Source organism: Callithrix jacchus, chromosome 3, assembly GCF_049354715.1.
Source record: "Callithrix jacchus isolate 240 chromosome 3, calJac240_pri, whole genome shotgun sequence".
Taxonomy (NCBI): Eukaryota; Metazoa; Chordata; class Mammalia; order Primates; family Cebidae; genus Callithrix; species Callithrix jacchus.
Window position 1 is genome coordinate 144,522,221 of NC_133504.1, and position 14,873 is coordinate 144,537,093.

Consider the following 14,873-nt stretch of genomic DNA (forward strand, 5'->3'; position numbering starts at 1 on the left):
CTTTAAATACCAACCTGAGGGATTTGGACTATACGCAATAAGGAGCCCTTTGAGGATTTCAAATGAAGAAATAATAAAGGAAAAAACATTATTGTAGGAAAATAATCCTTTGGAATCACCTAGGATGGATCAAGAAGAAGGGAAGTGAAGAGGCAGAGACAAGAAAATCAGTTAAATCATTTTAGCATTTCAGACTGCAGTGATGAAAGCTAAACTGAGTGCTATTAGAACAGAAAGGAAGGGATGGGCGGTTGGAAACTCTTATACTGAATAATGTGATTATTTGTACACACGGTGGTTTTTAAGTGGAATTTAGTTTAAAATCACAAAAATTATCCATCTTTAAAATAATTTCTGTGATACATTCAGCCATTGTAATTTATACTTCTTTTTTTATAAACTTTCCATTCTCAAGAATTTTTGGTACAAAAGATACTTAATGTTTCTGTATCTTATTACATCTTCATGGTTTGGCGCCAGAACATATATTTGATAACACATTATGTTGCATATATCTAAATGATTTCATAATGATTTGAAAAGTCGCAAAAGCCACACAGCAAAGCTTATGTTTCTTCTATTTATGAAAAATAAGAGCCTCTTTTGTGAGTTGAACTTTTTACTCATAGAGTTATAGAGGTCCATGGTTTAGTGTAACTGGTTGTCATTCATGTAATAAACCACATGGCTGATTACAATGCTGCAGATAAGCATAATAGACTTTGCTCTGTATTCATGGCCTGCAAAGAAACAGAGAAGTCTCTAATCTTAGTAAGGCTTTATTCATCCCAAAGCACACTGTGGAGTGAGCAATACTGGAAAAGCAGAGGTGAGGCCTAAGTGAATATGTATGTCCTTTCTTTAAAATGCGACATAAGTGTAATTTTATGCTATAGTTATGTCATTTTGGTAGCTACATTTTCATGCCCCAATATCTAATAAATCAAACATTTTCTTAAATTGGCAACCAAGGCAAGATAACTTTCCTAAATCTTAAATTGAAAATTAAATTTTCTGCTTCTTATTTTCTGTTAGTTTTTATATATTATTGTGAATAAGTCCATTTTTTTTCCTTTTTCCAGGCATTATGAAAAACCTCTATTTCAAAGTCATTACCATAGTTATAGGTCTTTATTTTACTGGAATAATGACAAAGGCATCAAGAAAAAGCAATATTTTATTGAATTCTGAATGCCAATGGAATGAATATGTTCTGACAAATTGTTCTTTTACCGGAAAGCATGATGTACCTGTGGACACATCACAGACAGCAGCCACCGTGGATGTAAGTTTTGGTTTCTTTAGAGTTTTCTTAGAGTGTCACACGAAAAAAGAAGAATGGAAAATAAAACATCTGGACCTCAGTAACAATCTCATATCAAAAATAACCTTAAGCCCTTTTGCATATTTACATGCTTTGGAAGTGTTAAACCTCAGCAACAACGCCATCCACTCCCTCTCATTGGATCTACTCAATCCTAAATCCTCATGGGTGAAATGCCACAGAAGCGGTTTCAGAAAGAGGTTTCCATTGCTGAAGGTGCTCATTCTTCAAAGAAATAAACTCAGTGACACTCCCAAGGGTGAGTACAATTTTGACTAGACAGAGAAACAGTGCTTGCACGCAGTTGTTTCATGTCCATAAGGATTCTACCTTTGTTTTCAGGTTCAAGGAGACAGCTGAAAGGACAGTAATTTGATCAGAGCACATATAATAAAGTTTCTTGTGGCACTGGAGGTTACAGTATGCGAAATTTACAGTTAATGCAATTTAGTTTTCCATTAATATATCTGACATTAATGTTACATGCATTTATTGAGACACTAGGAAATATTTAAGTGCTAAATAATAATGAGTGATTTTAAGTTACCTACTTTGAGCATCATATGTTTGTTAATATAGAAAAGCACTGAGAAATAACTAGTTCAAATACATTTAATGTATAAGGCAATTCAAATTAAATGTTGCCATATTAGTAATATTTTTCTTTTTTGAGTACATTTTGCCTCTTTCTATCTAGTTGTCCTCCAAAATACAGAAGAAGTATCCTAATATGATAGATTGGTATGTAAACCTTCTGATTATCAAGTCAAAATCAGAATTCCTTATCCTAGTTTCTAATAGGGTACTCCAAATCACCTCTTATTATCATAAATTCTCATCTGACATTCAATAGTCTATACATGTTGGAGTTTCTTAATGGATACACCAATGTTTTCTTTAGAGAATGCACCAAGTTCATAAAGCAAAACTTCCTTTGCCCTTTTTATATTCCAGAGTGCTAGACAATTAATATCCTTTCCTTGTTTGTTTTCAGTCTTGTTCACTCTTTGCTAAGCACCTACTTTATATAACACTATGCAGAAAAAGAAAGTATAAGGATATTGTCCTCTTTCTCCATTCCAAGTTGTGCATATTTTTCTTATTACCCAGTTCTGATATTTCATGTTTTTATTTTCATGCTCTTTCTCCAGCTTTGTTATAAGCCTCATTTTGGCAATAATAGCCTAGCAGGTATAGGAATTAATCCAGTCACTATGTCAGCAGAATTGTGTGAGAAGCATGGGAGTCTTCTCTCCCTGACCTTCTCCATAAAAGTAGTGTGTCATATTTTCAGTGTAAATGAATTGCATTTTATTTTATGATTTTTATTGTATTGTTTTTATTACAAAAAGAATACCTATTACTTATAGAACATTTAAAAACTGAAGAAAAATTTAAAGGGAAAAATTTAAGTCACTCATATATATTCTTCAAGTTTTTTATTCCTATTTATGCCTTTTTATTTCAAAATTGGATCATTCTGTCCATATTTCTAATTTGTATTTTTATATCATAGAATATTTTAATGTCTTTATATAATTAAGCAATCTCATAAATATTTTAAATAGTTGAATAGTTTTTATATATGCATATATTGTAATTGGTTTAATCAAGCACTAGGTTATTTCCAGGTTTTGTTTTTTGATGGACGTCCATACAGCTACATATATCCGTATGATAAAACAAAATTTTTTAACTGGTTTGGTAGATGTGAATCTTAATCCACAAATTCAAGTGTACTAGAGATAAAACCTTCTCAGATGACTGGCGTGAGGGCAGAGGATCAGGCACCGCGTGTTCTCACTCATGGGCAGGTGTTGAACGGTGGGAACACATGTACACAGGGAGGGGAGCACTTCACACTGGGGTCTGTTGGGGAGAAATAGTGGGGGGACAGCGGAGGGTGGGGAGTTGGGAAGAGATAACATGGGGAGAAATGCCAGATATAGGTGAAGGGGTTTTTTTATTATTATCTTAAAAAAAAAGCCTTCTATTGTTTGTAGCAACATAATTTCTGATTCTGAGCCCCCATTAGGGGAGTCATAGGGATAGTTAATTAACATCAGTCTTTTTTTTTTTTTTCCGAGACAGAGTTTCACTCTTGTTACCCAGGCTGGAGTGCAATGGCGCAATCTTAGCTCATTGCAACATCCGCCTCCTGGGTTCAGGCAATTCTCCTGCCTCAGCCTCCTGAGTATCTGGGATTACAGGCACACGCCACCATGCCCAGCTAATTTTTTGTATTTTTAGTAGAGACGAGGTTTCACCATGTTGACCAGGATGATCTCGATCTCTTGACCTCGTGATCCACCCGCCTTGGCCTCCCAAAGTGCTGGGATTACAGGCTTGAGCCACCGCACCCAGCCTAACATCAGTCTTTCATCAGCTTTCCTCTGCCTTTGCCGGGATTTGTACCCAGTTCTAGAATCGTATACTCTTAACAAAGCATCGAGGCCTGCATGTTCCTTACCCCTGCTACCCAGAAAATATTACTTTTCAGTCTTTTCAGTTTGGAGAACATTTCTTCTCCCCTTTTTTTTTTTTTTCTGTCTTGAAAACACTTTCTTCTAAAGGTTTACGGTTTTGGAAAACAAAAGCCAGAAAGACTTGTAGACTTACCTACTTTCTGCCTTGCCATGTGCCTTCCTTGGGACAATGAACATGGAGCCTACTTTCTGTGTGACTGGAGAGAAAGAGCAAGTGGAAAATATAGGGAGGGAAGAGATTAACGTGTCAAAATATTACTCCACCACAAGAGTGAATAGAGAAGTGCTGAGTTTCTCTCTTCAGGGCAGATGCATTCCCCTGAGCTAACTGCGGGTTGGGACAAGTACAGTTCCACTTAAAGACCAAATACCCCTGTAAATGCAGATACCGATCCATGTTCTTTTTTGAGTTAAGCTTCTACCTCCCAAAAGATCAAGAAACATGTTCAACTTGAAGAGCAAAGAAAAAAAGAAGTGAAGTGAGCAAATTCTATATCTGAAATTCTATTAAAATTCTAGCAAATGAAACCATAGAGAGATGAGCAACAGAGTTGGATGTTGGAAGTTCAGTATAAGCCATGAATCTGATTGGATATAATTCAGGGTTCTTTTATCCATAGTATTTTGTGATTTAAATTATTTTCCCATAATCATCATGTTAGTGTTTACTAGTTTGAATCTCCTCTAACAACTTTTCCTATTTTATAGTTCTGTGACTATGGCTGAGTCACTCTAACTTCGAAATTCCATGTTGAAGGAAATTGCTGGTAAGAGAGATGCTGCCTAGGACACTACCCTATCTTTGTTCTTCAGTTCTTCACTCTAAGTCTGTCTAGAGGTGACATCTGGATAATATAAGATTTACTCATCAGATCGTTCTGAGGATTAAATGAAAATATGTATCTCAAGGACCTAACCTAACATGGTGTTTGGCATAAGAAATAGTGGCAATTTAAATATGTAAAAAGCACTTCAAAATTTTGTGAATTACCTTGCAAATGCTAGTTTTTATTCTCTTGGAACAAATTGAGAATAACAGTATATTTAGAAATAAATTATATGTTTTTGTCTAAATCTAAAGGTTTGTTTGTTTGTTTGTTTTGAGATGGAGTTTCACTCTTGTTGCCCAGGCTGGCGTGCAATGGTGCCATCTCAGCTCACTGCAACCTGTGCCTCCTGGGTTCAAGCGATTCTCCTGCCTCAGCCTCCTGAGTAGCTGGGATTATAGGAATGTGCCACCACGCCTAGCTAATTTTGTATTTTCAGTAAAGACAGGGTTTCTCCATGTTGGTCAGGCTGGTCTCAAACTCCCGACCTCAAGCGATCTGCCCACCTCCGCCTCCCAAAGTGCTGGGATTACAGGCATGAACCACCGCACTCAGCTTCAAGTTATTTTTTTAAATGTTAAACAGCTATTGCAGTAGTAGCCCACTATAATTCATGAGCAGATAATTATTTGTGTCTGACTATATAGACACTTGCAGTCATCTAAAATAATAATAATAAATTAGGGAGATTTCAGAAAGCAACAGTTAAGCAAGCTCCGTAACTATGTACCACATATTTTTAAATGGTGGCTGTCTCTAGAACCAACGAAAAGTTACTTTCACTTAGGAAAGCCCACTTTTGAAAGATTGAGATATCACATGGACTAACCCTGACTTCAGAGTCAGCTGTGGTGTCACCAGTAAGCTTCATGTTGGGAAAACACCCAGAAGAGGTGCTGCCAATAAAATTGATAAAGCAGACTCCAGCCAGGAATTTAATCAGAATGGTGCTTCCACCTTCCTCCCATATTTTTGGAGTACAGCATTAATAACTGAAAAACTAGTGTAAAAAACATGAAAACAATGGGATCAGTCTCTGGTTACTCTGTCTTACCTTCATCAAGCAATATTTTTGAAGTGCACACAGAGTACCTAGAAACGTAACAAGGTCTTGTTGGGATTCTGGTTGGGCTGATACACCAAATGTAGCAACCTCACATTAACCCACTAAGTTCCAGAATCCAAGAGATGAATGTGTCAGAAATAAGATGAAATGACATTTGAAACTGATGGAATTAAAATAAAAATACACAGTGTATTATAAAAAACAATATTGTGTTCCATTCATAGAAAATTAAAGATTTCATCCTGATTGCTACTGGATTATGGAATTATCAATATGCAATGTTCTCAAAACTAATTCAGGTTCTAAAGAAACAAAAAGTATATAAGACATTAAACTAAGAAGGCAACGCCTTTGGTTCACCTGCATAATTTGACCACAGTAAGATCTGACCTAATGAATCAAATATCTTACCCAGGCCCATTCTAGACTCTATTTCAATTCCTATTGCTCTTCAGACTAAAAGCCATAATCCTGAATATTCTTGCTTTATGTTATCAGGTTGTCACACTGGGAGAGCGTTTAAGAAGTTCATAGTACAGAGGGAGTATTTACTAAGATAGTGCAATGTCTGAGTATCCTTTCTGTTGCCTTTTTTCTGATAGACACATTATTTCTTGGAAACAATAAAACTGCCTCTAGCCACTTAAATGCAAAGGGTAATAAAATTCCTGCCTGCAATGGCCTATGTAATCATTAGAAAGCAGTTCAATTAATAATTCCCTTTCCACAAAGAGAATTAGGTACCACTATATTTTCCTCCCAGCATTCAGCTCTCCTCTCTTGAAAAATAAAATCTACCCCTGATGTCAGGGATGAATGCACCATGTAGCCTCTTTCACTCATCTGACTACCTCCTAAACATTGACTCACCAAGCAAGAATATTGAAAGAACACATTTTCCCCCATTGAGAAGTGCAGCCAAATACCGTGCACGAGTTCTCTTAAATTTCCCAACTCCATCTTGCGAGACCCTAAACAAACCAGGTTATTTGTAAGGATCAAACCAGTTCCCTTAAAAATATAAAATATTCATTATCTAAAATTGAAAGTAAAGGAAAAGTTTGCATGCACAAGGAGTAACTGAACTTCTTGGTCTTTATTCTCATCTCCGGAAGACGTTTACCTTCTTCTTGGGAAATCGCAGCTTGATATTATGGGGGAGTTAAATAAGAGGATGCCCTAATAACTGCGTTCAAAATCACTCTCTCTCGGCATTCTTGGGTATGTTCGGGTCCCATTCTTTTCATTTGGAGGACAGTAACACAATCTCAGCTACTTCAACGTCAGCCTCCTGGGTTCAAGAGATTCTCCTGCCTCAGCCTCCCAAGTAGCTGGGATTACAGGCCCCCGCCACCACACCCAGCTAATTTTTTGAATTTTTAGTAGAGACGGGGTTTCACTATGTTGGCTAGGCTCGTTTTGAACTCCTGACCTCAAGTAATCCACCTGCCTCGGCCTCCCAAAGTGCTGGGATTACAGGCGTGAGCCACCATGCCTGACCTACTTATTCTTATAATTCTTTTACACATCTTACACGACTCTATATACTTGTTTATTGACCTTAAACAAGTCACTTAACCTAAACAAGCTTCCTGATCCTTACCTTTACTGGGGATAATTATATGTGTAGGGTTGGTATGAGGGTTAGAGACAGTGTGTATCAAGACTATCATAGAGTGAAGATATATGTAAAACATCTCTCACAGTGCCTGGCACACAGCAGGTGTTCAAAAAACTTTAGTTCCCCTTTAGTGTGACTTGATCATCCTGAGTCTTTAATTTTGTGTTTCCTGTTGTGGTCTTTGCTAGAATGGTAACTTCCTTGATTCCAGGCACAATAGATAATTAAAGGGGATTCTCACTCTCTGCCTTCAAATGTTTAGAGTATTCACCAACAGTCTTGTTGCCTCTGTTCATATTTATATAGGTCTGCATAATGTTGGAGGCCCCTGCTCTTCCTTTTTCTGAGCACTGGCTGATCTGTCCTCTGACTTTCTGAACCACACTGACTCATAAAACCATCACCATGTCAAGATAATGAACTACCTGTCACCCCCAAAAGCTTCCTCATGCCCCTTTGTATCTATCTTCTCCACCCATCCCTTCTCCCCAACCCAGGTAGTCACTGATCTCCTTTCCATCATTAAAGATTCACTTGCATTTCTAACCCTAATTTTATATAAAAGGGATCATACAATATGTACTCTTATTTTTGGTCTATTTTTTCAGCATAATTATTTTGAGACTTGTCCATGTTGTTGTATATATTAAAAGTTCATTCCTACTAAAAAGAGAATTACCATTCGACCTACCAATCTCATTAGTGTGTGTATATCCAAAGAAAAAATACATCATTCTACAAAAAAGACACATGCACTCATGTTCATCGCATCACCATTCACAATAGCAAATACATGGAATCAACCTAGGTGCCCATCAACAGTGGATTGGATAAAGAAAGGGTGGTACATATACATCATGGACTACTACATAGCTATAAAAGAAGAATGAATTCATGTCCTTTGCAGCAACATGAATGCAGCTGCAGGCCGTTTTCCTAAGCAAAGTAATGAATGAGCAGAAAGCCAAGTACCACATATTCTCACTTATAAGGGGGAATTAAATCTTGAGTTCAAACAGACATAAAGATAGAAATAATAGACACTGGGGACTATTAGAGGGAGGAGGGGTGAGGGAGGAGGGAGACTAAGGCTGAAAAACTACCTGTTGGGTACTATGCTAACTACCTGGGTGATGGGATCATTGTACTGCAAACCTCAGCGTCAGGCAATATACCTATGTCACAAACCTGCACATGTACTCTCAAATAAAAGTTGACATTATTGTTCATCCCTGTAATCCCAGCACTTTGGGAGGCTGAGGCAGGGAGATCACGAGGTCAAGATTTCGAGACCAGCCTGGCCAATATGATGAAGTCCCATCTTTACTAATAAGTACAAAAATCAGCCAGGTATGGTGGTGCGCACCTGTAGTCCCAGCTACTCAGGAGGCTGAGGCAGAAGAATCACTTGAATATGGGAGGCAGAAGTTGCAGTGAGCCCAGATAGCACCAGTGCACTCCCACTCCAGCCTGGGCAACAGAGCAAGACTCCACCTCAAAAAAAAAAAAGTTGACATTATTTTAAAAAGCCAAAAAGAAAAAGTTCTGTGAACTGTGGGGGAAAGTTCATTCCTTTACATTGCTGTGTAGAATTCCATCATGTGGATTCATTTATCTGTTGATGAACACTTAAGTTGTCTTTCTGGCTATTAAAAATAAAACTGCTAGATCTTTCATATATGCTCTATGCTAGGTTGATGAAATTCTCTCTATTCCTAGTTTGCCCAAAACCTTTTCTGGATCCACTGAGAGCACCATATGGGGCTTTTTTTTTTTCAGTCTGTTAATTTGGAGAATTATGCAAGTATTCTAATATTAAATTAAATCAATGTTGCATTCCTGGGGTGAATTCCATTTTGTCATAATTGATTATCCTTTTTATGTATTTTGGATTGAATTTGCTAAAATTTAAAGAAATTTTACATCTATGTTCATGAGGAATATTGGGTTATTATTTTATTTTGCTTATTGTTGATGTCTAGGTTTGGTATTAGAGTATGCAGACCTCATAAAATGAATTGGGACATATCTATTTCTCTTCCATTTTCTGGAATTGTTTGTTTAGAATTGCCTTTATTTCTTCCATAAATGTTTCATGGAATTCCCCAGAGAAGCTATCTGAACTGGAGTTTTTTCATGGGAAGGTATTTAACTTCAAGTTTACTTTTATTAATAGAGGCAGGGGTATTCACATTATTGCTTTTTGAGTGAGTAGTGGTAGTTTATGCCTTTTAAGGAATTTGATCATTTTGTCTGAGCTATCAAGTTTATTAGCATAAAGCTGTTCACAATATTTCATTATCCTTTTAATATCTGTAGACCTTGTAGTAATGCCACCTCTCTTATTACTGATACTAATAATTTATGTCTTCTCTTTTCTGATCAGCCTAGCTTGAAATCTCTTTTAATCAATTTTATTGTTGTTAAAGAACCAGCTTTTGGTTTTATTGATTTTTCTCTTTATTTTTTTTTTTTTTACATTTTTTTACTTTATTTCTTCTCTGGTCTTTATTATTTCCTTTCTTCTGACTTTCAATTTCATTCATTCTTGCAAGTTTCTTAAAGGGGAAGCTGAAGTCAGTGACTTGAGGCATTTCCTCTTTAATAGGCATGTAGTGCAATTTAATAATAAATTAGTAATAAATTTCCCTCTAAAAGTGGCGTTAGCTACATCCCACAAATTTTGATATGTGATGTTTTCATTTTTAGTCTAGTCAAAATACTTTATTTCTCTTTTAATTTTTCTTTGTCCCATGGGTTATTTAGAAGTGTACTAAGAATCTGCAATTATCTATGGATTTCCTAGAGTTTGGGGTTTCCAACATGTATCTTAAGATCACGGTCTATTTTTATTTGGTATTATACTACTTTCCTGTAACATAAGAACCGTACAATGGTGTTCTCCATTTTTTTCCCCTTCTGGCCTTTGTGCAAGTATTGTCCTACATTTTACCCCTATATACGTTATAAATTCCACAATATGTTTTTACTATCTTTGCTTCACACTGTTGCTTTTACATAGATTTAAATATAATAAAAATATTTAAATTAACCTACATACATTTCTGGAGCTCTTTGTTCCTTTCTTATATCCAGACTTCTGTCTAGTTTTATTTTTCTTCTAAAAGACTTCCTTGAACATTTTTTCTAGTCTGGGCCTACTCCTGATGAATACTTTCAAATCTTTATTGGAAAGGTCTTTACTTGCCTTTTTTTTTCAAATATGCTTTTACTCACTAAGGAATTCTAAGCTGATCTTTTTAAAGATTTTCAGGTTTTCTTTAAATGTTACTCCATTATTTTGAATTTGCATTGTTTCCAATAAGAAATCTGCTCTCATCCTTATCTTTATTCCTTTTTTTTTTTTTAATGAGATGGAGTTTCGCTCTTGTTACCCAGGCTAGGGTGCAATGGCACAATCTCGGCTCACTGCAACCTCCGCCTCCTGGGTTCAGGCAATTCTCCTACCTCAGCCTCCTGAGTATCTGGGATTACAGGCACGCACCACCATGCCCAGCTCATTTTTTGTATTTTTAGTAGAGACGGGGTTTCACCATGTTGACCAGGATGGTCTCGATCTCTTGACCTCGTGATCCACCCACCTTGGCCTCCCAAAGTGCTGGGATTACAGGCTTGAGCCACTGCGCCCAGCCATCTTTATTCTTTTTATAGTTTCCTGACATACACTCAATTTAAATTTTTGGCAATCAAATGTGTTAATATTTTCCTTTATTATTTCTTTTTTTAATCTCAAAAACAGCTTTCCCAGTGTGCAACTACACCAAGCTTTTATTTATATATATGCCTTAACTCCATGGATGGCAAAATTGTAGGAGAAGATTTTTCAGGCATGTTATGCTTATAATCCAACTGCAATTTACTTTGTTGGGTGGAGATCAGAATGATGTCTGCCGTGGATCTCCAGAATTCACCCAGGTCAAACTGTTTAATCAGGAGCTTTTTTCCCGAAACCTTGATCTCAGAGCATCTCATCCCCACTGGTCAGGGCCCGCTGGGTCTCATGACCTGGATTTTCTGCCGACCTGAGCTGGGAAGCCATCTTTGATACTAGCCTAGCAAAGAGCTTCTGTCTTCATCTCCATCCTAGCATCAGCCCATTCACAAGATACTGTCAGTACTTAAAAAACTTAGTCCAGCATGATACACACACAGTCACCTGAGGCCAGTGGAACTCCTGCCAGATCTCATTAAACAACTTTGATTCTATTAAAAAAAAAAAAAAAAAGGCAGTCAAGAGCTCTAACCCTACTCTAATATAGTTAGTTATCATTCCTCAAGGGTTCATACCTGTTATCATGAAAGTTACACAGGGGTCTAAGTCTGTTCCACAAGGCCCTCATTTGGACCAGCAGGCCACCAGGCCATGTTCTTTTAATGACACTAGCAGAAGCCAAGAGAACAAGCCCTACCACATAATCATGTTTCAGATCTTTGCTCTCATCACCTCTGCTGCCATCCAAGGCAAATCACATGGCCAAACTCAACTTGGTGGGATGGGAAAGTGTATTCTGCCCACAGGACAGAATATTTGATGAACAATCATCCAAACTAATGGACCCAGCTTTCACTGTACTCCAAGAGCTGGACGATTATAGTAATGAAAGACATATCTCAATTCCAGCTATGAGAAACAATTTTTAAGGAATGTAACAAGCATGGAAGCCGTAAGTGATTTTCTTTGGTTCACATCAAAAGTCACAAACAGGACTGGAAGCAGTGGTTTATGCCTGTAATCCCAGCACTTTGGGAGGCCAAGGCGGGCAGATCATGAGGTAAAGAGATCAAGACCATCCTGGCCAACATGGTGAAACCCTGTCTCTACTAAAAATACAAAAATTAGCTGGACGTGGTGGCGCGCGCCTGTAGTCCCAGCTACTTGGGAGGCTGAGGCAGGAGAATTGCTTGAACCCAGGAGGCGGAGGTTGCAGTGAGCCAAGGTCGAGCCACTGCACTCTAGCCTGGTGACAGAGCAAGACTCTGTCTCCAATAAAAAGAAAGAAAGAAATTAGCAAGACATAGTGGCATGCACCTGTAGCTACTCTGAAGGCTGAGGCGAGAAAATTACTTGAACCCAGGAGTTTGAGGTTACAGTGATCTATGATTGTACCATTGTACTTTAGCCTTGTGACACAGAAAGATCCTGTCTCAAAACAAAACAGAAACAAAAAGTCACAAATATAGGTGGAATAAACCTCAGTCTCAAGTTCCTCTCTAGGACCCTATTACTCCATGATATAAGCAGGTTAACTAAGCAACCCCCAATACCTCTGGCAATTTCATTATGTACTCCATGGGCAATACAACGCTTTTGTGATTTTGGGGGAAGGTTTTTTGTTTGTTTTTAGTTAATAAAAGGTGGATATTGTTAAAGGGTCATGATTAAGAGAGCTGGATTTTGATTCCAGCTCCACCTACCATGGTGTTGTTGGGCAAATTCTCTCCTTCACTGAACCTAGGTTTTTTTCACTTGTAAAATGTTGATAACTCCTCAGGATTTGTGAAGATTAAAAGATGGTTGTGAAATGCTTAGAGCATAAAGAGTACACAATTAGGAGTTTAAAAATAATTTCTCCCCTCACTTCAAAGCTAGGCATGATTGCTCCCTCCGCTGAGCTCCTAGGGCACTTACTCAATTCAATTAAGCACTGAGATATTTTAGGAATCATGAATTCACATCTTTATATAGGCCAGGCAGGTATCATGAAAATGTTAAGAAAGCTGTAGCTTCTTTCATATGGTTGCCTTATTTTGCATTTTTCTGACAGACCCATACATTGCATATTAAAAGATGTAGGAATATGCTTCTCTGCACAAAGAAACATTTTCTCCGGAGGTTATATTCAAAATATTTAACAACTGGTCTTCAGCCTGGGCTCCACAGTTAGATGCCTCCTGGCCCTAGTGCTGGAGCCAGGTGCTGCTGGACTGGGGGCAGGGAGAGAACAGACAGAAGTGAGTGCTCAGGGCAGCAGGGCAGTGCCCAGGGACTTGGGCAATGGTCATTTCCAAACCAATATGGAAGTTTTTTTTAACCACAATATGCCAGATGAATATAAGCCTTAGTTCAAAAACACAAACAAACAGAAAAGTCTTCTTGGCCTATCCTTTGTTTTCCTGGGTTTTTCTTTTTCTTTTCTTTCTTTCTTTTTTGAGTCTCACTCTGTCGTCCCAGCTGGAGTACAGTGCCTGCTGTGATCTCAGCTCACTGCAACCTCTGCCTCCCAGGCTCAAGTAATTCTCCTGTCTCAGCCTCCCGAGTAGAAGAATTACAGGTACACACCACCAAAACGGCTAATTTATGTATTTTTAGTTGAGACAGGATTTCACTGTGTTGCCCAGGCTCATCTTGAACTCCTAACCCCGAGTGATTCACCCGCCTCGGCCTCCAAAGTGCGGGGATTATAGGCGAAAGCCACTGCACCCAGTCTGTTTTCCTGTTTTTGATAGAGAAATGAGTAGATCGAAATCATGATCTTCTATAAGCTCATTCCCCCATCAACAGCAGGCAGCCTTCATTCAGCACCAGCCACATGTCATCTTGTGTCAATTAGAACTTCCAGTTTTCTTAAGAGAGGCCAGAAATGCAAATTTTTATTGAATTTTTAGTGTCAGCATAATGATTTTTAAATCTCTGTGCAGGCCAAACACGGTGGCCTCTGGCCTATTGAATGTATACTATATTCCACCAAACATTGCAAAAGTTCAAAGATGTGAATTCTGCCCTGATGGGACTTGGTCATCTGATGGACAGGCAAACAAACAAATAAAAGTTAATTTTGTGGTTGGATGGTGCATGCGATGAACTACTCTGTTTAACTAGTAACTTTACCTTGAGTTTAGTATGTCTTATCATTGGACCAGATTCAACTCTTTTTAGAGTAAAGATTCTATGCTATCTATACTTGTTCTCAGCACCGACTACCTTGCCCATAAGGTTTTGATTGATTTGTTGTCCTCATGATCTCTTGCTCAGCCCGTATATAATTAAATGAACATATGACAACCTTGATGGTGCAGCCATTTCAATTAAGTTATCATATCCCTGTATAATCAATCTTACAATAAGTACCTTGCAGACAGTAGGCAAGGAATAAAGCCTCCTGGAATTGAACCAACCTCATCTTGTTATGTAGTAGTTGATTAAAGACACAGGCTACATGCAAGAACAGAGCAGAAGGAAATGTAAAAATGCAGGCACTTCCTTCTGAGACCCATATGGGAAATGAAATTTGAGAGACTGCTACGACTGGCACCTCATTCTCAACCTTTATTTATTTTCAGTGCCAAATGGACCTCCTGGTTACTCTCTGAAATCAAGTGAAATACCAAGGCAGAGACCAAAATTCAATCTGATTATTTTGCTGGAAAACAAAATCTAGCTATAACTTACTACCTTTGGAAAACACAAGAATCCCTAGGAAATAGTCATAGTATCAACAATAAGTAGCTATAAGAAAGGACTTGGCTATAAAATAAAATGAAACAGCTGGGTGTGGTGGTGGCTCATCCCTGTAGTCCCAGCACTTTG

General features: G+C 37.9%; 1 protein-coding gene across 1 annotated transcript in view; it reads left to right on the forward strand.

The window, feature by feature from the left end:
• The window catches only part of LRRC66 (leucine rich repeat containing 66), a 31,136-nt gene that overhangs the window by 4,085 nt on the left and 12,178 nt on the right, over window positions 1-14,873 (forward strand). The window contains exon 2 of the mRNA XM_008993356.5: window positions 1,083-1,583. Coding sequence (XP_008991604.4) covers window positions 1,088-1,583 — 496 coding nt within the window. The 5' untranslated portion in view covers window positions 1,083-1,087. The remainder of the gene's footprint in view (window positions 1-1,082; window positions 1,584-14,873) is intronic.